The sequence below is a fragment of the Passer domesticus genome, chromosome 5 (genome assembly GCF_036417665.1).
Source record: "Passer domesticus isolate bPasDom1 chromosome 5, bPasDom1.hap1, whole genome shotgun sequence".
Classification (NCBI taxonomy): domain Eukaryota; kingdom Metazoa; phylum Chordata; class Aves; order Passeriformes; family Passeridae; genus Passer; species Passer domesticus.
In genome coordinates this window covers 77,613,278-77,636,566 of record NC_087478.1, presented here as the reverse complement: position 1 = coordinate 77,636,566, position 23,289 = coordinate 77,613,278, and the positions used below count along the sequence as shown (strand labels likewise).

The 23,289-nt window shown below is 44.9% G+C and overlaps 1 protein-coding gene across 1 annotated transcript in view; it reads left to right on the top strand.

Moving 5' to 3' along the window:
• Positions 1–23,289, top strand: part of CACNA2D4 (calcium voltage-gated channel auxiliary subunit alpha2delta 4) — a 123,348-nt gene that overhangs the window by 19,297 nt on the left and 80,762 nt on the right. The window contains exons 9-18 of the mRNA XM_064421274.1: positions 40–114; positions 1,129–1,218; positions 7,330–7,443; positions 8,514–8,592; positions 10,564–10,697; positions 12,810–12,887; positions 14,136–14,216; positions 16,341–16,415; positions 17,539–17,625; positions 20,849–20,920. Coding sequence (XP_064277344.1) covers positions 40–114; positions 1,129–1,218; positions 7,330–7,443; positions 8,514–8,592; positions 10,564–10,697; positions 12,810–12,887; positions 14,136–14,216; positions 16,341–16,415; positions 17,539–17,625; positions 20,849–20,920 — 885 coding nt within the window. The remainder of the gene's footprint in view (positions 1–39; positions 115–1,128; positions 1,219–7,329; positions 7,444–8,513; positions 8,593–10,563; positions 10,698–12,809; positions 12,888–14,135; positions 14,217–16,340; positions 16,416–17,538; positions 17,626–20,848; positions 20,921–23,289) is intronic.

Sequence of the window (23,289 nt, the reverse complement as noted above, 5' to 3'; positions counted from 1 at the left end):
TCCCATGACAACCCCTTTCTTCTCGTTTTCTCTTTGCAGTACAATGATTATGTTCATTTTATTGAGCCCTGTTTTAAGGGTATCCTGGTCCAAGCAGACAGAGATAACAGAGAGGTGAGTACCAGGCCCCTCTCAGTGTAGCTCAGGTAGCTCCCTTCATGAAGGCAGGGCATGGGGTTGAGATGCTGTGAGATGAAACTCCAGGGAGAAGGAACAGGGTTTGCACTTCAGAAGCCAGCACCAGTTCAGGGCTGTGTGCTGAATTACCCTGAATTACCCCAAGCTGTGCCACGGGGTCAGGTGGTGGCTGAGCAGCAGCCACAGCTTCCCTGTGTCCCCACTGCTGCACCACAAGCAGATCTACAGACTGCCTTATTAAAAACTGGGCAGAGGGCAAAAACTCTCCATCTTACACACCCCACATCCTCAGCACTCAGAAATTAGAATAATCAGTCTTTTCCTGGTGAGTATGTTCTCAGCCTGATCCTTCATCAGGGTGGATTGCCAGCAAGCCCTCTCTGAGGAGGGGTTTTGCTGCTCTGATCCAGGAGGGTTCAGCAGCCCTGAGGTGTGTCCAGCTGGTCCAGCACCCTCCTGGCTGTTATTTTTAGCTTCTCTCCCTATTTTGTTTTCCTCCTTCTTTCAGTTTTTTTTTTTTAGTTTGTATTACTACATCCCTGTATGCCTTCAACAACCAGATTTCTTTCTTAGATTAGCCCTAGCCCACAGAGTATGACTACAACGGGTGATGTCTTTGCAGGGATTCCCAAAGGATTCCCAAACATCCTAGACACTATCTTGCAGAGAGGGTTTAATTCAAGCAGATCAGTGCTGCTGAAGTCATAGACAAGCATTCAATTTTTTTTTTTCTTTTCTGTTGCTTTTGGGTGCACAGGATGTTTTCTTTTTCCTGAAGGAACAGATAAGGGCCAGTCAGATTTCCAGTAGTTTTGCCCCTTCCATGATCTTACATGGATCCTCAGTGGTTCACAGTCCAGAGACTGAGAAATGCAGTCCTGCTGGAGCTGCATGGGCACAGCCTTTTCTGGGCTACCCTTTCCTGCCCTGGTCCAAGGGAACACCCTGCCTGCAACTCATTCCTGTTTTTTTTCCTTCTCTTTTTGCCAGCACTTCAAGCAGCTGGTGGAGGAACTGCAGGCAAAAGGAGTGGGGACTGTGAACAAGGCTTTGACAGAGTCCTTCAAAATCCTGAGAGAGGTAAGAGTTGGTGCTGGTGCTTGTGTGGGGCTCGAGTGCCCAGCCCTGCCCTCCTGTCCCCCAGCGACAGCACGTCCCTCAGGGTGCTGCAGTGGGGAGCAGGCAGGAGCTCATCTCATGGATCCCAGATTTGTCACAAGCAGTGTGCAGGGCTCACCCATCTTAGGGGAAGTGTTGGTTTGTGCATGATGTCCACAGCCTGCAGTCCCTGCCCAGGAAGGATCAGGTGCCAGCAAGGCTGTGGCTTCATGAGTTTTCTTAATGAGCCCCACAACTGGGCACTTCACAGATAGTAGCAATAAAATACAACTGATCAGCTGAGAGCCACAATTCTGGTTGTAAGTAATGTTATTAGTGAGCAGTGATGATAATGAAGACATGAAAGATTATTCTTCAGATTTATTTCAATGTCACTTTGAGTGTCAGTGCTTGGGGAAGAAATCACAGGTACGGGAGAATTAATCCCTCTGAAAAGAACCATAAATGATTCATTGCCTCATGTGAATAGGAAATTCAGTAGCCTGGAGGTAAACATACAATTTAATTCTGTTTCTTAAGGAATGGTAACAAGAAAAAGGACCAAGAACCAGCTGAATACCCCCATCCCCTCATGGCACTGCCTATAGTGGGGTTGTGGATCATAGAATGGCTTGGGATGGAAGGGGCTTTAAAAGCTGAGGCAAAATATGTCCTCCACTGAAACAGCTGAACCAAAAATACCTCCAGGGAGTGTTGCCCATGCACCCCACTGGACTAATGTGACTCCACTGCACTAACTCCACTGCACTAATAGAGAAGAAACTCCTTGGTGGGTGAAGAATTTATTGCTTTTCTCTATTAAGCATTAAAAAATTCAGTCAGCAGTTTCAGTAGTCATCACTTATCTTGATTCTTGTTGATTCTCTCTTGCTCAATGAGCTCTAAACAGCTCTGGGATTGCTCTTGGACAGTGAAGCACCCAGTGGTGATGGAGCCTTCTGCTGGTATTCACCCACAAGGTGAAGTACTGCTTCCCTCATGCCTTTTGCTATCACCTTGTATCTGGGGAGAAGGCTCAGGCATTTGAGCACCTGCAGATGAGGAAAGGTGTCATGCTCTTCTGTGCCTTGGAAATGGCCATCCATAAAACAATATCTTTGTTACCTAAGAAATGTGTGAAACAGAGTGCCTTAATATCAGCAGCTGGAGCACCCCAGGCTCTGCAAGTAGCACAGCTTAAGGCAAAAGGGTGTCCCCTGCCAGGTGTGGTTTAAGGGCTCTCTGAAATCATCTCCTCGAGTTTCTTAGACCTGTGTCGGTAAAAGCCAAGGAAAAGAGTTTTTATCATTTTGCCCCAAAACAAATCTGTGCAGTCACAGTCAGCAGAAGGGGGAGCTTTGGTGGAATTGACCACCCCCTTGTCATCAGACACAATTGCCACTCTCAGCTGTTCCTCACAGGCTCTGCTGTTATTGCTCACGGGAGCATACGCAGGAGAATGAAAATTGCGGCATCACGCTGATGAAACAGGCTGTGCTGATTACAAGAGACAACCAGTAATAATATCTGTAATGAAAGTGGCTGCAAAATTTCCCTGGTAATTTTCCTCAGTCCAATTGCTTACAGAATTAACAGCCCAGCAGAGACCCACTCAATGAGGTATGAGTAGCAAAGAGGGGTTGAAGAAGAGCACAAATCTCTCACTGTCTTTGTTCTCCTCCATTATCCTCTGGGGGAGACAGGGCATATTTTAATCCATGACACAATTTGCAGATCAGTTTCAGGAGAACAGCTAGCCAGAGACCCCCCCTGTCCCTCTCTGCCATGCTCAATAAACCACTTGAACTCTCCATTTCAATTTAGCCACAAACCAAGTGGTTTCAATAAAATATGCATGCAAGGGAAGCCGTGGTCTTAAGCACACATTTATGAGGTGCTTCAAAATTCTCAGGTGTTAAGTGCTATCTTTTGAGGTCTTTTCTTATTTATTAAATTTTAATCTGTCTCACTGCTCTCTTTTCTTCCTTGTTTCAACAAGCTTGGCCTGCCTTGTTCTCTCCCCTTTTTCCTGCAGGATTTATACCCCTTTGTTCTGCTTCCAGGCTGCCTCCCCTGAAACACCATCCTCCCAACAGTGTGTGAGTGCTGCAGCTGAGAGCTATCAGGTGCTAAGCAGAGCAGAATAATTGCCTTCCCTGTTTTACACACCGTAGTCCTTTTAACAGGACATAAGACAACAGCTACAGTTTTTTTCAGGCACTGTCACATTGTTAATTCCTATTCAGCTGATGTGTCTCTGCAGCATCCCTCCCCAGGCAGTATCCACCCTCCTCTTCTGTGTTCAAGCCACTGCCTCTCCTTTGCAATGTACATGTGTCCTCCTTTCTCAGGATACACTCAGAACAAGTATTTTGAAAGCTGTTGCTTTTCCCACCCTGTGGAGGACAAGAAAAGCCAAGTTCTGCTTTCCAAGGCCACCTTGGAATGATGTTTCCTCTTACCACCAGGCTGATTTAATTGTGCCTTGACTCACTGCCGATCTCAGAAATCACATAAACGTTGATGTTAATTGAGTGGGTCATTCCAGAATGGCTATAGGTGGAAACAAGGTGTTGAAACTGGTAACAGACTGGATTTCAGTGAGACATAAAATTCTGAGTAACTTGAGCAAACTGGTGCCATAAAAAGAATGAACCTGTGTGTTGATTTAAGTGAACAATGGTTTGTGGCCTCTCACCTCTCACTTGTTCACTCACTTTATTCATTTACACATTCACAAGATACATGTGTTACTCATTTTTCTAGCGCCGTGCTAGATGTTTAAGGACAGTTGATCCATCCATTTTCTGTGGTGTTTGTTCATTGCCTCTTCATCTTTTGGGATCTCACATAGTCCCAGTCAGGTCTCAGCCCATGAGGCAGGTAGTTCAGCTACACCTTCTGCAATTCTTTCCCTTCATGCTGAGCACAGATTATTCAATTGTTTAAATTAGTTTTTTTCTTTAACCCTACCACTTTGTGACCCTGCCTCTACTTCATTCATTCTTTTCTTAATTTCTTATCACTTCAGCAGGTACCCAGCCATTACAATATTTTCCTTGTGATGATGAAGCATTAAGGCTCTAAAGCATCTCTGCCTGACCGTCTCTGTTTTTTATTATCTGGCATTGTATTATTTTTACTCCCTTTCTTGCTTCTTCTGTGAACACTTAGAAATTGCTTCTTGATTCCAGTCACATTTTTATGGACCTGGATCCTACAGCATATTTTCAGGGTATGCAAAGCTCAGATTTTCCTGTTTATCAGTTCCTACTATCTTGCTTAATGCCCTTTCTTGTTTCTCCTTCACTGGCTTTGTTTTCTTATCTACTGCTGATTTTCTCCCCATGAGAGGCTTTCCACCAAGTTTGAATTTTCAGTAGTTCTGGAGGCCATTCCAGAGGCAGGTCTGCATAATAATGGGGCAGGAGGAGATGGGGAGAGGCTGCTCAGTCCCCTGGTCAGACATGCACATAATCAGCACGCGTGCCTGCACATCTCTGGGCCATGCTGATGGTTCCTATGGCTTCACTGGGAGCTCTATGCCAGCCTATAACTGCAGAGTAAAAGGCAATGAGCAAACAAGGGAGTACAGGAGACTGTGACCCTGAATTAATTAGATCATGCCTCTTAGTCCTGGCAATGTGACTGAAGTTATACAGCTCTGTGCCTCCTTCACTGACCCAGCTCTAGCCTGCATTTCTTCTGTGGACATGTTATTCCTCATCTCCCCTTCTTTCATGCTCCTGAGACTTCGGTCAGAGCAGGGAATTATGCTCAGAGCTTGCTGCAAATGCTGTCAGATCATTTGCTACAGCTGCAGCCAGTCACAAAGGACCTAAAAACCAGGGATTACCTCTTGTTCGTTTGTTTTCTAAATCTGTCTTTTTAATCTCCATTTCTATGACACTGATGATCTCATTTTCCCTGTTGAAAATATCATCTACTCCTGTAATTAGGAGATTGCTGGTTCTGACACAACATTCAATTTCTCAGTATCTCAGTATTATGAGTTCTGAAGTAAGCTTCATGAAGAGATCTTAAGCAGTCTGATGAAATGGTGGGTGACCTTAATTAAGTGTTAATTTAATAATAATCTAAACAGACATACTGTAGGTTGCAACAGTTTGGAATAAGCTGCTTTTGTAACCACAAGGTTCCTATATCTGTGATCTGAGCCTCATTCTGACAGCATTTCCTGCAGCCTGTGCCTCCCTGGTGGACACTCACTGTCTGTTCTCTCTGATAATCTGCACCCAGTTGATCTCTGTCCTAGAAATAGCTCACTTGAGGCTCTGGTTTTTTCCTACCTGCTGGTCTTCAGCAAAATCCCATGAGGCTCTCACCTGCTTTCCTCCTTTGGTTTGCTCCTAAGAGCATCCTGTGCTTGTTCCTGTTGTACACCCTCAGCCTTTACTGCCTGTCTCCCCTCTGAATGTGACACAAGAGAGGAGGAGCACGTCCAGACACCTCATCCTGATTCAGTATTTCCCAGAGATGTTTCACCTGAGAGCAGCTCATTAGAAATGACCCTTTTACAGCACCCTTCTCACTCCTGATCATCTGTCCTGGTTCTGGTCAGTGAGACAAGCACCTGTGGTCATTCAGAAGCTGTGGAATCCATTCTTCCTGCAGTACAGTTACAGGTGCTGTGTGAAGCTGGAGCAGGCAGGACTGGTAACATAGATGGTGGCAGAAGGGGATGTTATGGTGATATTAGCACTGAGCCTGGTAATTTCATAATTAGGGACAACTGCAATGTAGTTGTAGAAGTGGTGAAATTACTGGGGAAATCAGGCCTTGGACCTGGCTTTGAGCTATTTATGGTCATGATGTTAATCTGCAGTGGAACCACAGGACCAGCCACATTGGTAAAGGCATTTGTCTGTCATAATATAGCATTACCAAACCCTAAAAGAGTTGGGAATTGAACCCTAAAACATCTAAAAACTCCCAGTTCGTGGCCTGTGCTCTTGTTCTCCCATCCAGGGATTTAATTTTATACAATTAATTGTGCCTCTTCGATACCTTTTTTTTCTCATAAGACATAACTATCCTCTCCAGTTTAAAATTGCTGCTTTTTGATGTAACCTTAATCACCCTTCAGCTGGTGTCCTGTATGCTCCTCATCTCGTGCTATTGCCTGTCATTAATCTTTGTTAGCAGGAGAGCTGTCGACTCTTTCTTCCATAATTTTTTTGTTCTTCATCCATTTCTGCACCCTCTTCTGTTGATCAGACTTCTCTTTGCTGACAGCATAACAGTGAGAGGCAGGACAAGGAGAAGCACAGAGTGCCACCGAGCTGGCAGCTGCAGCCAGTGGCTGCTCAGTTTTGTCCCTGGGATGTCCTCTGCTGCTGTCTTTAGCACTGTGTTGGAGCAGCATTCCAAGGCTGGTTCTCCCTGGCTGGACAGGCAGGGTCTGGCTCAGCTGTAGGAGCACATCTGTCCAACACCCCTGCAGGTGCCCTTGGGAGCACATCAGTGTTTGTACCAGAGTCCTGGTGCACTTCTGCTCTGCCTTAAATCTCTCCTATGCATAAATGACAGGTCATCTGTCATGTCAGTGTATGGCCTCTCTATCTGGCACGTCCATAACCTTTCCCAGCTCCAATGGCAGTAGCCTTCTTTTTTGATATGCTCCTGCCTTTCTTTGCTATTCTTTGGCAGATTGATGGATTCACCCTGAAATAATGAGTCTGATTTCCCACTCCTTTCACATTTTCTGCCATAAAAAGTGACAGTTACTGCTGTCAAATCAGAATTGCCGTGTTTATGGTCAATCTATGGTTGTTTTGCATAAACTAATGCGACTGTGCAAGATGTGAAGCAGCAGGGAATCACACCCTTCCTCCACAGTACTTATTTTCTCCTCATTATTTTACTTCTGCAAAGCCTTCTGTGTCTGTATGTGCCAGGCAAGGCTGTATAAATAAAAAAATCTATATGCAGCGTGCAAACACAATCCTCTTTCTGAGCAGTGCGAGGTTTGCAAGTGGAGGTCAGGATGTGGCCCACCGTGAATAAACAGAGTGCAGTTCCTCAGAAACAGCCTGTGGTGGGATAAGCAGTGCTCTCCCTGTCTGTTTGTAGTTCAGAGATGCTGGCCAAGGAGGTCTGTGTAACCAAGCCATCATGCTGATCACCGATGGAGCCGTGGAGGATTATGAAGCTGTGTTTGAAAAATACAACTGGCCCGATCGGAAGGTTTGTCTGGGAAGTGAAAAATGGAAAGGGAGGGGAAAGGTGCCGTTCTGCTGTGCTGGGAGGAGAAGAGCACGAGCCAGGAAATCAGGCAAAGCTGAGCGTTCACATATTCCAGTACCTGAATTCCTATGGGCACCTGACTGTAAATGCAAACAAAGCAGCCAGGCAGGAGCCTGCTGCAGTGATTTCCGAGGTGAGAGGATTACAAATGCAGATCTCTAGGTCAGGGAAGCTTTTCTTTTTCATGCACTTTGTTTTCTAAAGTTGTGGGCAATCTAGATATTCTCCTGATAAGATTATAAAGACTGAATTGAGTATTTCAAAATTAAAAACTAACTTTTGCTAAGAGTTTTAATTCCACATAGGACTGTTTATAACTGGTCCTGTTCAGGAAAGGTTTGGCTATTCCAAGTTCTTATGGTGGCCAGGGCAATGATCCAAACAGCCTCTCTAGGTGCCTTCCAGCCCTGTTTACTCTGATGTCTGTGATTACAGGCTTGCACTAGCAGAGTTGGCTGTGAAAATGTAATAGACCACTGCTCATCCTAAACCCTCCTGATTTATTTGTTTACCTCATCCCAGCTAGCAGCAATGCACAAAGGGAGAGAAACAGCCTACTGAGAGACCAGAGCAGGGGGCTGTTAGAACAGTTTCTTTCAGGATTGGCTCTTTTGTTGGTGGTCAAAAGCATGAGAAATGGTAAAGCTCTCTCTAAATGATTCATGTGGCCAGCTGTTCCCCTGGGCCAAGGATTCCTGGGAGCTATAAACCTTTCTGCATGTGGTTGCCGAGTGCCTGGCAGAGCTACTATCATAAAATCAAACAGAATCTGCACTTTTGCTTTGTTATTCAGATGATCCCTGGTGCTGCTTGGCTTTCTGGGCTTATTGTAATTGGAAATTAAGTTCCAGGCCACAAAACAGGAAACAAATGGCACGAGAGGCTCCTGCCTCTGTGTGAAGGCAGAGCTATTGCTCTCACCACGTTCACACCAAGGGGATGCCAAACTTGAGCCTTTTGGATTTGGTAGCACATTACAGCCTCATTCTCCTGTCTTTGCATCCTCCTAGGTCCGGGTGTTCACGTACCTCATAGGACGGGAGGTCACTTTTGCCCCGAACGTGAAATGGATCGCCTGCAACAACAAAGGTGCTGTGTGGGATGGTGCCCAATCTTCCTGCACCCCTCCAAGGCTTACCCACCACTGCTGGGGCCCACAGGCCCTCGCTTGGAAGACAACCTAAGGAAAAAGCAGACCCTGCTGGCCCACGTGAAGTGAGCCTGTGTCCAACTAACACAAGTCCTGCGTGCTGAGCCACCGCATTTTCCTGTCACCGTGCCAAGGGACACTATGACCAAGATTCATGCTGGCTGCTGTCCACCTAAGTCCCCTGTGCTTATTGTGTCCCAATTGCTGGCTTTTGACAATCTGTCTAAAGCTCTGTTAGAGAGCCTGACATCTTTTGGCTGAGACATAAAACAAACATCGCTGCTTTAAAGATTTTACAGCAATTTTCACAAGGTCTGCAGGTCAACCCCTGTATCCTGGCCAAATTCTTTGTGTGTAAGTGATTTTCACTGAGGTACCAAAATAGCTTGTTAATCCCACCCCAAACCCACTATTCTCTATAACTGGCATGAAACTAAGTGAATGAGAAAATCCATCCCCAGTAGGTGAGTCACCTCTATGCATTTGGGGCCAGTTAAAAAGTCAAGTTAGCACTGTCAGGGTCTGCAAGAGTAAAGGAAGAAAGGGAAAAAAAGCCATCCGTGTTTGGGCATGACCTGGCTTCTGGAGACAGTGATGCTAGTTACATCAGTGTTCTGCATAAACAAAGAAAGGAAGGGAAAACTGAAGCTGGGTGTCAGGTACAAACTTGTCCAGCCCAAGCAGTGGTTCCAGCAGAGCATGAAATACATGGGAACATTTACTGCTGAGAACAGTTGACAGGAGAGTTGCTGGCCTGTAGAATGTCTGTGAGCTGGGGATGCTCAAGGCTCAAGCATTAATCTAATTAGCACTATGAATTACACATAATTTTGTGTTTTGTTAAATGAAGCAAACCCCTGGGTTTCAGATTCTGTATTCAGCCAGGAGATCAGCGACAGAGAATTCATGGTACTGTAGGTTCACTGTAAAATGTCAGAATGCATTCTTCTGAATAACCAGGTAGCAAAAATGTGCTCTTGCATTCTCACTTTCCAGATTTGAGCTGTGCAGAGGGCTCCCTGATTTTGGTTCTTCTGTTTCAATGCATTGGATAACTCTTTTTGTCCTTGTTTTCGAGCACACAAAATCTGTTTAAACATCACAAAGCTTATCAGAAAATGAGCCCTTTCACATGACAGTGTTTTCCTGGTGATTGGAAAGTTTTCCATGTATGTGATGTATTCTACCCTATACCAAGTGTAGCCAATGCCTGTGGTGAGCAGCAGGACACAAGAATCCTTATGACATTATTCTGTATTAGCACTTCTAACCAGCAGCTACTTCTGAGGACCTTTTGGTAGCCTGAGAACATCCTTCCCCTGTACTCCTTGTTGTAGTTTTAGGCTGCTGTGGGTCCAGCTGCAGGGACAAAGCTTTGGAAACAGGGACCTTGCACTTTTTATTGTGCTTCCAATGTGTAGATGGAAGTAGCTGCCATCCTCAGATGTAAAGCTAGGCAGACTGAAGAGTACTGGAAAAAATCTGGAAGAGGAAGTGGGAATTTGATCCTAGTATAAAATAGGGCAGGGCAAGTGGGTAGCCTGGTGAAAACCTTTGCTTGCATATGTTTGGCCTTCCAAACTGAAGGCAGTCTGATTGTAGGAGGCTTTTCCTGAGACCCAAAGCAAGATTTTGCTTCTGCTTTGCACAAATCTGGTTATACCAAGACTTTCATCTTACAGAACATTCTTCAGCATTTTTAGAAGAACAAAATCGCTGCTTTGAAACTCTAGATTTCCACAGGTGTTTTGTGTGACAGGCATGTCAAGGCCCATTTTGCAAAGAGCAGATCACCCACCCTGGGTAGATACATTCAGTCTTTGACATTCACTTTTCTAGCTTTGCACTCATTTAGAAACAGGGGAGACGTGTCAGCAGAGTGACTCACACCTCTCTGTCTCTCCGTGAAGGCTACTACACTCAGATCTCCACGCTGGCAGATGTCCAGGAGAATGTCATGGAGTACCTGCACGTGCTCAGCCGGCCCATGGTCATCAACCACGACCACGACATCATCTGGACCGAAGCCTACATGGACAGCGCGGTAAGGACCTCGAGCACCAGGCACAACCCAAATCACCTCCTGAGACTTAGGGAAAACAACTCAGGAGCTGGTTGAATATAGAAATTACTGGTCTCTGGCTCTGCTGAGACAGACTGTTTCTTGTCTGCTTGCACCTGGAGCTGAGGGGTGTGTGCAGACTCAGACACGAATCTGCAGTGACTCAGGTGCCCAGGACTAACCACGCAGGCACAACATCAACTAAGATGTGCTTCTGTGCAAGCAAGTTACCTTCTAAAGGATTATTCACACAATAGTTTATTCTTGGCTCAGGGTAGGGTCACAGAGACTGATTTCCTCCAGCCTAGTAGCTAACTGCAAATTGTTTGCTACTCAAAGAGATTTCAGCTGAGGCAGCAGGCTCACTCTCTCCTTCCTTAAACTAGCAAGACCTAACTCAACACAGTGGTCCTGAGCCCAGCCCTGTGGGCAAAGGACACACTGCAAAAGACCAGACAGTCAGCACCCCCAATTGCCCCTGCTTTGTCCCACACCTGCCCTGTGGAAGACATCTGGCTCTGTGAGGGTGACATCTCCTGCTGCATGAGCTGTGCCATATGAGGGCTGGGACATGGTACTTGAGTGTATTAATCATAGGCTCCAGGAGTGCTACTAATTACCCAGGAAGTTTATTTTATCAGCAGATTTGCCACCTCTGCCACTGGTGTATAGAGTCGTGCTTCCCAAGGCAGTCACAGACATTTGTTTGCTGCATGTTTTAGTTTTTTTCCTGCATCTTGTTTGTTGCCTCTTGTCTTGCCATTCTCTTCCTCTGTCCCAACCTCTCCTGTCTTTGTTTCATTCCTCCATTCACGTATTCATTTGTGTGTTCATCCATGTCTTTCACCAGCTGCCACAGTCTGAGGAGGTAACTGCACCCCGTGTTTTGTGCATGTGCTGTTTCCCTTGTGCCAGTCAGTGTGCCAGTGCCAGCCTTCACAGCCACAGCTGGCCTGTACATCTGGAGGGGGTGGGGGCTGCAGCACTCTTGCACTGGCAAGAAGAGGAGGGGAAATGCTGGATGTACTGGAGAGCTGTGCTGTTGGTTCAGAGTAGGTAGGGCTGCCTGTGTTGTGCAGTAGCTTAACTCACCTGATTTCTTTCTCAATAAGTGCAAGAGAAATTTATTTGGTGTGTGTTAGTGTGAGTGTTGCTGTAAATGGGAAGATTCCACAAAAACATCATCCAGAGAAGTAACTCAAGATACCAAGTCCAAATCTCCATCAAGTGACTAGATTGCTGCCTTGCTCCTTTATGGCTCCCAGCATGCTCTGTAGTAGGGACAGGAGGTCATTTCTTGCCTTGCTGCTCACATCAAACCAGGGATGGAAGGAGTGGTGTTACTGGCAGCAAAGGATTAGAATCTTTTGGTAGCTGGGCATGTTTGGGAGACTCCTTTGCATATGACTTGCCTGTTTTATGTCCTCTCATGTGCTTTTAGAGCATCTGTCCTCTGCTGAATTGGGTACATCTCTTACCCCATTCCACATGCATGTGCTGTATCCCTCATGGAGATAGCTCACTACAGTGTATCTGTTGGGATCATTACTTTGTCCCTTTTTCCTAAGCTTAGATGGTTGAGTAATAAGTGTATACAACTAGGCTTTGTGTGTATTTGTGTCATTTAAATATTTGTCTGTGGTGCTTTTCATTTGTGGTATTCATGTGTTTGCAGTACACCTTGTTTGTGATTTTGCTCATATTTGTGTTGTTTTTCTCTGTTCTGTGCTGCTTGTGTTGGTGTTTTTTTCATTCATTGTATAAGTGCTCATGTCTACACTCACAAAGAGTGGTGGGTATGTAATGTGCCACCACTTCTTCAGGTTCCTGTCTCTTCATTAAAACAACCCTTCAATGCATTTCACTGGCTTTCATCCCATCCTCATCACCCCACAAGAGCAAGCATCCATCCCACAGTCCCCTTGGGCACAGACTATTTAAAAGTGTTGCCATCTGTTTCCCGAGCAGTGTGGGCAGCAAGGAGGTGACCAGCTGCAGCCCACATCTGGGGTCCTTGGGAATTGCAGCTGCTTGCACTGGTGCTCCCTGGGGTGCTGCTCTTGCTGACACAAGTTCTCTGTTGTTCTGTGGCAGCTCTTTGCATCGCAGGCCCAGAGCCTGCTGCTCATGACGACGGTGGCCATGCCAGTGTTCAGCAAGAAGAACGAGACGGTGAGCGAGGGGACAGCAGGCAGCAGATCTCTGTGGGACCCTAAAGCCCAAGGGCCTCTGAACAAATTCAGCCATTAGGAAAGGCAGCAGAGCTCTGGCAGGGTGGATGGGTCATAATTTAGCTGTCAGAATGATAGTCTGTCATTTATTTAAAATACCCCTTAAATATGATGCTTCTTGTTTTATCCCTTCCATTTTCAAACCAAGCCTGGTTTACAGACCCTGAAATTTCAGGCTGGAAGAGATCATTACCTTGTCTAGTCTGCATTTTATTGCAGACTTTTACATCTCACACAGATGAGCCAAATACCCTGGTTTTGGCAAAAGCATCATTGAAGAAAGGCATCCAGGCAAAAGCTCTCTCCATCATGGTTTCAAACTCTTCATGAAAAATTGGTGTCTAAATTCAGCTTTTAATTTGTCTGACCTCACCTTCCTGTCACAATGGCTTCCTCAGATTAAAAAGCCTGTACCCTTTAGTAAGTTCTCATGGGAAGCATCTTCTACACTGCCATAAAATCAAAGCTGTCTATCTTGATAAGATTAAAAAGGTTGAATTATTTCGATGATTTGATAAGGGCATTTCCTCTGGGGTTTGAAACCCTTTAGACACTTTCCTGTAGCATTTCTAATTTCTCAGCATCCTTTTAAAATGGAGAATGATACCTTAGCATTGCTGTACAAGGGACAAACTCTTCATCCAGGTCCTACAAGTGACTGTGTGCCTTCTCCACCTGGGGCTGGCTGTAGCCTGCATTGGCACAGCACTGCAGTGGGAGCCTGTGTTTTTTCCACAGTGCTCTCCAGATGCTTATTTAACAACCAGATCCCCATGTCATGGAGAGGGGATTTACTTTCCTCTGGGTTAACAGTTTTGTATTTGGCATTTGATGTAGTTGGCCCAATTTATCAACCTGTTTGTGTTGGTTTGCATTATTTTCTTGACCTTATTGGTATTTACACATGCTGAATGCAGGTGTTTGCCCTGAAGACTTGTTTTCAGTGATTTTTGTTACTTCTGAATCACAGCAGTGAATACTGACTAGTGTTGTGTGTAATTACTCTTCTCCATAAACACTGGAATAACCTGTATGGACTTTTTGAAGTATATGAATTGGTTTTTGAATAACCACTTCCATACAAGCCTAGAGGGGATGGGTGAGAAACTTCAAGGGACACAATAATGTGTTTTCAGGTATAAAACTACCCAGTTTTGCTTCTGAAAATGGATTTTCCTTTGTGTTAAAGCGGTCCCATGGCATTCTTCTGGGTGTGGTGGGCTCTGATGTACCACTGAGGGAGTTGTTAAAACTTGCCCCACGCTATAAGGTAAGACTGAGATAATGCAGTTGGTTCCTTTGCACTACTCACACTTCCATGGGCATGACTGAAAAATCACTTCTCTGCTCTGTAGGAAAAACTGTGAGCCTAAGGGAGGAGTTGTTGGATGTAGTGGTGTGTGGTTTCCATGTAGCACATATGAAATCATTCACTACTACAAGCTTTTAGGCTGCTTCAGCAACACAAGGACTGGGTGAGCCAGTAGGTTGGCAAAAGGTCATGGAACCTTTGCATCCTGATGGTCACCAACCTAAATCCCTCAGAGATGACAGCCTATATTAGAAGAATTAAAGTTCTATATCCAGTTCCCTGTGGACAAGAGCTGCCATGCCAGCTGGCAAAAAGTGTACTCGTTTCACTGTCAATATTCTTAGCAGAAAAACTGAGGGCTGAATGGATTATGGAGAGCCAACTCTCCTGTCATGCCTAGAGGTTCCTTTCTGCAGATCAGCATGATGGTTTCTTGGCAGGACAGTGTACAGAAAGTTGGCTCTCACTCACTTTGTGCTGTACCTGGATAGAGTATTTGCTCTCCAGAATTGTTAGTCAAAAAACTTTCCATTAGCTCTGTGTTCAATGTATCTTAAAAAAAAAAATGTTCATCCTTAGAAATTCCCCCAGAGATGCACGGCTTGGTTTGGTTTCTGCTGTAAATTCCAGCACTGACCCTTTGTTCAGTCAGGCTGCACAGCAGGAGACGAGCACATCCAAGGACCACCCTGAAATCTGGCAATTTGAACCAACATTTCAAGCTTTTGTTTTCTCTTAAATAACTATCAGACAACTACTACCAGTGAGGCAGTTGTCCAAAATCTGATTGCTGAAGACTCACAGGACTGAAAGTGCTGTCAGAAGCTGTGAATTTCTGTGGTGCTTCCAGACATGGATGCAGGGCAGACCATTAACAGGCAGCTGTAGGAAATGATCCTGCAGACAACCCTGGAACTGTGAGTGTCAGGGTGCCTGCAAAGCATGCAAAGCTGCCTGGTTTGGGTCATTTTTATATGATTTTTGTATAAGAATAATGCCTTTTTATCTCACTTTCCCCATATAACTCAAAGGATAGATATTCAATAATTTTTTTCTTCTGGGCTAAGGAGGATCACTGTTCTTTCCTCCAAGCAGTGCCAGGGAAGGATGGGGGAAAATTTGGATTTCATTATATCAGCAGCAGGACACATCTTCTCAGAAACTCCTCCAAGTCCAGACCAGTTTGGAAACCTAGGGTCCTCAACTTTAATTCCCTGGCATATGGGCTCCAAAAGGACCAGCCCCAGCATTCCAAACCTCTGGAGCTTGTATATTAATGATTGTGCTTTTACTGGGCTGGGGAATTTCAGCTTTAATAGGCCAAAAAAGAAATTTGCTGGTCCAGTGTCTTGGTTTCATTCTTGCCACACTGAGTTAAGCCAAGTGTGTTTTTCAAAAAACTGCTTCACGTAGAGATGGTCCACAGTTTTGGTCTGGGATGTGTGAAATACAGAATTGATTCCCTGAATGCACAGACAGACTGTAAATTAGTTACCTCCTCACTTCCTACCTTATCCCTCCAGGATTATCTCTATAGGAATAAAGTTGCAATGCATTTTTTAAGATAGAAATTTTATCCGTTGTTGTTTTCCTTGAGACACCTCTTGTTTTGGCAAGCACAGGCTATCTACTCAGAGTGTAGCTGGAATTTGCATTTTATATGGGCTTGAGCTGGGTAACTGCTCTCTTGGAAATCTCTCACAGATCAGGTCAGCAAATGTCTGCTCTTGTTAGATTATGCTATTCCTTAAAAAACATTTTAAAGCTACAGCATTCCTCATCATTGCCCATTTCCTGTGCATCTCTGCTGTGGAGGGCTCAGTTTGCCTCTGGGTGCTGATTGTCCACGATGACAGTCAGACTGTAGGAGAGCGTATTTTCTGAATGTGCACACAAACCAACTACCTGCACGTCCTTTTGTGCTTCCAAGCACAGACAGATATCAGATGGATTCCATTTTCTGCTGGTCAATACCTTTAAAAGGAAGATATTTCTCAATACTGGTGGTGCCAGGGTATCATCAGCACCCATTACCCCCAGTGTTGGTAGCTGAAGCTCTGATTATTCTAATTCTTTCTCCAGCTGGGTGTCCATGGCTACGCCTTCCTGAACACCAACAATGGCTACATCCTTTCACACCCAGACCTCCGTCCTTTGGTAGGTAGAGCTCTGCATCTGAGAACCTTTGCTGCTTGGACACAGTGGCTTTCAGGGCTGCTTCTGATTCCTTGGGGTTTTTGAGCTGTGAAGGCCACCAGCCTTTGACATCCAGGCACCCAGGAGCAGGAGGGCCAGCTGGCCTCCTTGCTGAGATGCCCAGCACGTGATGATTTTACATTTCAGACACATTCTGGTCAGGAGATGCTCAGCACGTGATGATTTTACATTTCAGACACATTCTGGTCAGGAGATGCCCAGCACGTGATGATTTTACATTTCAGACACCTGCTGGTCAGGAGATGCTCAGCACGTGATGATTTTACATTTCAGACACATTCTGGTCAGGAGATGCCCAGCACGTGATGATTTTACATTTCAGACACCTGCTGGTCAGCACAAATCCACCTGCTCGAAGCTATAAGCATCAGTGTGATCACCACAAGACAAAGCTGCTGTGAAGCCCCATGGTGGCCTTGTCTTCAAAAAGGCAGCTTTGACCACACCGTGAGTCACTTCAGTGTGTGAAGAAGAGGGACACACCGTGTTGCAAAGCCACCAAAGGGGCTGCTTTATCCTTGCAGCGTCAATTGGCCTCTCCCAGCCCGATTCACACCTTCTCTCTCACCCCGGAGATTAGCAGAACAGCCCTCTTGCGTCAATTAGTTCTAGGTGAAAAGTCTCCCGTGAGTGGAGTTAAAGCCTGACTCCCAGCAGAAAAGATCTCCTGCTGGTATTATAATGTTAATGGGATTATACTCTTAGCTGCAGGGAAAAAACTGATTTCCTGCAGGCTGGGGTGTTGTACTGATCTGTTTAGGAGAAGGAGGCCACAGCCTTTGCCTGTGAGTTTAGCTGTGTTCCTGTCTGTCCCTTGCTCCTGGAGCAGCCTGTCCCACTGGAACTCCCCTAGCCCCTCACTGCCAGTGTAAATAAATACGTGACATGGGACCAAGAAATTCTGCCTTCTGCACAAATTCTGCCTTCCTAGTCAGAGAAGAAATGAGACACCCCTATTTCCAAATTGTACACAAATTCTTAAAGGGTTGGTTTAGGAAGTGATCTATCATCTGTCTACTTATCTGTATATTTTTTTTCTTTCATTTTTTTTTTTTAATTCCAGTATAAAGAAGGAAAGAAACTGAAGCCGAAGCCGAACTACAACAGCGTCGATCTTTCAGAGGTGGAGTGGGAAGATCGGGATGAAATAGTGAGTGTCAGCAAGTGGATTTAGCCTCTTGTAGCACCTTCTTTCTCCTACTTTGTGTGCCTGTATGGAAGGTGTGGGGGGCACTCCTGCTGTTTTTTTTTTGCCTGACTGGCTCTGACTACCAGAGATGGGTGGTTTACAAGAGGGCAAAGCATGAAGCTCCTGTACCAAGTGCTTGTCTTCCTTCCCAGTATGAGTTTTCCTTCTCATAGAACAAGGAAGTGCTGGGAGGAGGAAGGAAGCACTTGGGAGGATGCTGCAGGGAGCCAGTCTGTGTGTACAAGGCCTAATGCTGCCTCAATACAAAGCCAGAGTAGTTTAGGAGTGTGGCAGTGTCCTGTGATGTCACCCACACATGCAGTATGTGAGATACAGCTGAAGCCACTCCACTACTGAGATCAGGAACAAGAAAGTACATTCATCAAGAGACTAAAGCTTGCAATTACTAATGGTAATAAATACAGAGGATAAATACTTGGGAGGAACAAATTCCAGAAACCACCTTACTGCACAGGTGTGGAGTTACTGAAAGCAGTAACTGAACAGAGGGAAAAGATTAAAAAAAAAGCCAAACCCTTTTCTACTGTCTTTTGAGCAAAATTATTAACAAGTGATAAAGAAGAGACAGTGTGCACCTGTAACAGCTGCACACTGCTGCTTTGCACATCTAGGACTCCAGATAAAATGAGAATATAGAGAGGTTCCTCTGTGGCTGGTTTTGTTTTACTCAGAGCTAGGAGGAAATAGATACTTCAGTTACTAAGATAAGAGCTGAATTTGGAGTAAGATAGAATTAGCTGTGAGACACATGCTTCTGGATTACAGGGGAGACTGCTGAGATAAACGGATCTGATGCTAATAGATATCCACTTAAACAGGCAGGACAAACAGAGCAGCAAGAGGATCAAAGGAGCTACTGCCACTAGTGTAGGCCAAGTATAAAGGCAGCTTCAAAGGAATTTGGGAGGTGGAAGAGTGGGAAATTGAGAAAGGGAACACAGCAGAACTATGTAATGTGGAAAGCAAGACAAAAATAATAGGTTTTACATGCAGTGGAACCACCAAGATGCAAGTTGCCAGCAGCTTGGTTGTAGGTTCACTAATCTCTTAAAACTTCACTCCCATTGCAGTTTTCTCTCTCACTGGAGCCACTTTTAGAGCTATACCTCTTTGCCTAGTTTTCTATTTAAAAAATAATCCAGGAAATTAAAGAAATCTGCTTTGCTCTCATATTTATTTGGCTAGTGGGTTCCTGTCTGACCAGCTGACACTGATACCTGAATGCAAATACAATACCAAGTGTAAGGTTTCTGTCCACAGGCAATCAGAGTAAAACTATCCAGGGGACAAAAAAATCGTGATAACAGCATGAGAAACAAAAGCCACTTTGTACTGCATCTTCCAGAAGAAGGAAAGGTTGCAGTCACAGAGGGTGCAGAGACATTCACAGAGGGTGCAGAGACATTCAGTGACGTGAGCAATATCTGCAGTGTGACTTCAGCAAGTCTAGAGGCTCTCAAGATACACCCACTGCAGCAGAAAGCTGCCAACATTTCAACACTCATGTTTGTAGCTATGGTATTAGATCAATGACAGACTCCACATCAGCTGCTGTAAAATCTCAGCAATGCTGATAAGCAGCACATTCAGGCTGGAAAAATGTGCCCAAGTGCTAAAGATGTGTGATACAGCAAAAAGAAAATCAGGAGAGGGAAGTTGGCATTGTCTGAAAAACACCAACTGATGCACAGTGGTGCAGCCTGTGCAGCAAGGGTTTGGGCTTGCTTGTAAAGCATCACAGGGATTTTCACAGTGTGAGGAGAAAAAGGAGAAGGGTCAAGGGTCTGGAGGGGAGCCATACAAGGAGTGGTTGAGGTCTCTTGGTCTGTTCAGCCTGGAGGAGGCTGAGGGGAGACCTCATTGCAGTTAGAATTTCCCTGAGGAAGAGGAGGGGCAGGCACTGATCTCCTCTCTGTGGTGACAGTGACAGGACCCGAGGGAATGGCCTGAAGCTGTGCCAGGGCAGGTTTGGGTTGGGCATCAGGAAAAGGTTTTCCCCCTGGAGCAGCTCCCCAGGGCAGTGGGCACAGCACAGCCTGCCAGGGCTCAAGGAGTGTTTGGACAATGCTCTCAGGCTCAGGGTGTGACTCTTGAGGATGATGCTGTGCAGGGCCAGGAGCTGGACTTGATGATTCTTGTTTCCAATTTAGGATATTCTATGATTCTAAACCCAGAAGCCATAGCAAATCCTGCAGGCTGTCAGACCAGAACAGAGAGTATGCTGAGGCTCTGGAAGAAGGTCAAACACTCTTAGCCAAAAAGGAGTAATAGTACCAGTCAATGTTTTCATTTCCAAGATGTGGGCCTTGGGAAACATGAGCTTCATATTCTAGGTCTGTATATAACCCACATCAAACAGCCATAATAAACAAAACCGTGGCCTTGTAAAGCCAATGCAGTTGAGACTGGCTAGCACCTGAATGGAGGCCTGTTTCTGGAAGTAAGGAAACAATTTGTGAATGAGTAAGTTACTTCCCAGCTATTTTTTTCTATCCAGCCTGGAGCAATAGACTTGATATGCTCTGGCAGGCTGGACCTGAAGTCAAAGCCTCTGTGCTTGTGGAAAAATTTCCTGGATCTTTCTTGCAAGAGGCTGGGAGTCACTGTGAAAATTACATTTTACCTTTGGAACCTGGGTTGAATAAAGTGGTCTTCTCACTGCCTACCCTGCTCTCATATAGCCTTGCTTTACTGTGCTAAACAGCTGCTTTGCTGCACCTCAGAAGTGGTGCTGAATACAGCCTATAATTTATAAATCAGTTTTTAAAATGTCAAAGATCTTTGGATTCAGTCTGAGGCAGTTAGTGGGTTTCTCAGTTTTCTCCTCTTCCAGGCTCTCAAAGCACTGTGCTAATGAATTTCTGGCTGCCAAACAGTGAGGTCTGTAACTGGGACTGGCAATTTCACAGATTCCAAATCCTTTATTTTTGCTCAAAGACATATCAACAAGCTTTCAGAATAAACTATTACTATTCTGTATCACTTATCAGCATGACTGTCCAAGGATTCTGATCACTTAAAAGAAGTAAGACAGAGCTGGGGAGGAGAGGGAGCCAACAGTGATTCTTTCTGCCAGCCCCTGTGTGTTAATGACAAGTGGCTCTGTTAATTCCTGCTGGGCCCTGCTTGGAGACACTAACAGCAAACTTGTTCACCTCTGCAGCTCAGAAGTGCTATGATCAATGGGGAAACAGGCTACCTGTCCATGGATGTGAAGGTCCCTGTGGACAAAGGGGTAAGAAGTTATCCTTCTGTTCAGGTCACCCAGGGGAGTGGATGGGAAGTGGATGCTCAGAAACCACGAGGGATGTGGTTTTCAGTGTTCAGCATTCCTGAATGTGAGGATTTCATTGTTTCACCACATATGTAATGCACCAGATATATAATGCATTGTTTCACCATATATATAATGCATGTGCTAAAGACATACAAGAGAACATCATTAGAAGTGCTCGTTACACCTACCAACATTCTGCTCTCAGAGAGGCACTGGAAACGTCTCTCAGCTCCCTGCTTTGTCCAGGCAAAGCCAAAAAGCACGTTGTTCATTGTTTATAGGGCTGTGAAAATCTTCAAGGGTTGGAATAGGGGAAGACTATGCTGAACTGACTTAGGCAGGAGGTTTGGAGTCTGTTTTGCCACCCTCTTTCCCTACCCAAAACCACTCAGGAAAACTTTGTCCCTCACTTCGTCAGAATGTGATTACCTTTATCCAGATCCAGGATTAAATTTCTATGCAAATATTTGCAGATGTTTTATGAAAAGTCCTAGTGAAATAGAGACTTTTGAACACTCCCTACCAGCTCTAGGGCATGGTTATACATCTTCCTTTGGAATCAGTGCAAAATTATCTCGTATATTTATGTTCACTGGTACTTTTTCATTCACATTTATTTAACTCTCTCGAAGATTTTGGCTTTCATCATTTCCTGTTAGGAAGTATTCCAGAGTCCTGCTAGTTACACTGCCCAGAAGTCTTCTATATTTCAGGGAAATTTTCCATCCTTTATAGAGAGCATTTTTTTTTCAGTGGCTAGCTGAGCTGTTCCCATGCTAAGCCACAGTCAGCACCAATTCCAACAAACCAAATGCTCACAGCCACTGCTGAAATGGGGCCATTTCCTAATGCAGGCACCTCTCTGTTTCCTCTGAATGGTTGTCCTGCTAGATCTTGTCACTACATTTTTTCCCCTCTATTCTTGGTGTTGGTAACTCCCATGGACCTGTTGATGGCTTTGCTTTTCTTCTCCTGAGCATTGCTAACATCTGCATTTGAAATATTTGCACACTTTGCAGCTATTATGATTGTTCCTGTTGACACTTCTATCATTTCTGGTGCCCAAGTACCAGGCTCCACTGAATTATGTGACTGTTTCCCTGTTGCTCTGCACAGAGCAGCTATTCTCTGCAATAGGATATTTCTGAACAGGGAGCCCCCAATCTCCTTTCTGCTGTCCCTTCAATTTTTTTCTCCCTCCCACAACTGCACTGGAACTGCCACCCTCAATTCTGTGTTTCTTAGCTATTTTTTCCAGTTGCCATTTTTCCACATGCCATTTTTCCATCCAGCCTTTCTAATTTTAAGGGCTGTTGAGACACTTGTTTCAGTATGCAGAGAAATGTTCTGTTTTGTCTTACAGATAGATCCCTGTACAGAAAGGCTGCTAAGGCAGAGTCTGTTCCTCCCCTTAGATTTTCTTCCCTCGATGGCCTGTTGTTTACTGTATCTTTCTGTTTACAGTTCTGCAGCTGGTTCTCCCTCTATATCTTATTTAAGCCCACTTTAACTGATTTTTTGGAATAAAAGTTCATGAGAAGCTGTTTCAAGTACTTTATATAAACCCAAATATATTGAATGACCTTTATTTCCTTCATCCATTACCTTAGTTATTCTATCAGAAAAGCAATCAAGGTTTTAGAGCAAGACCCATTCTTTGTAGGTCTAAATTGCTTCTTTTGCTAGCTTAACCCCTTTGTGCACCCTCAATAACACTTCTTCTGAGTCATCCAATGCTATCTTTTAGTTCAATATTTTAGAGACATCCTTCTGCTCCCCTACCCAGAGGAAAAAGAAGATAAGAAAAAGTAGCCTTGGTAAAGAGATATTATTTGTTCCATTCTGCAGCTCTGGAAGCCTTATGAAGCACAACAGGGGACTGAGGCTGAGTCTGTGACAATTTTACTATTATCAGAATACACATGGAGTCGAAACCAGAAATGAAGCTTAGTAATTCCCACTTGTACTCTGCTAGCTGATGAAGCAGAGCAGAAACAAAGAAAGTGCTGACAGAGCCTTGAAACAAAGAGAATGAGGCAATCAGACTGTAGAGAGAAGACCTGAGTGAAGGGGATAGAAATTATTGTGTCGATACCCCACATTGATTTCAGGAAGGTGTCGAGAACAGAGCGAGATAGAGAGGAAAAAACAAGAAGCAAATACAGGAGGGAGTTGTTAGGGAGTTCTAGGGGCAGAAAGGCCTTGGCTTGCAGCTTGAGTACAGAAGGGCTGTGACTGTGAAAGCAAAAGAGAGAGGACATGGGTGGAAGTTGTGGCAACCCTCTGGTAATGGCAAGAGCCAGGCCTGGATGCCTGGCACAGCATCC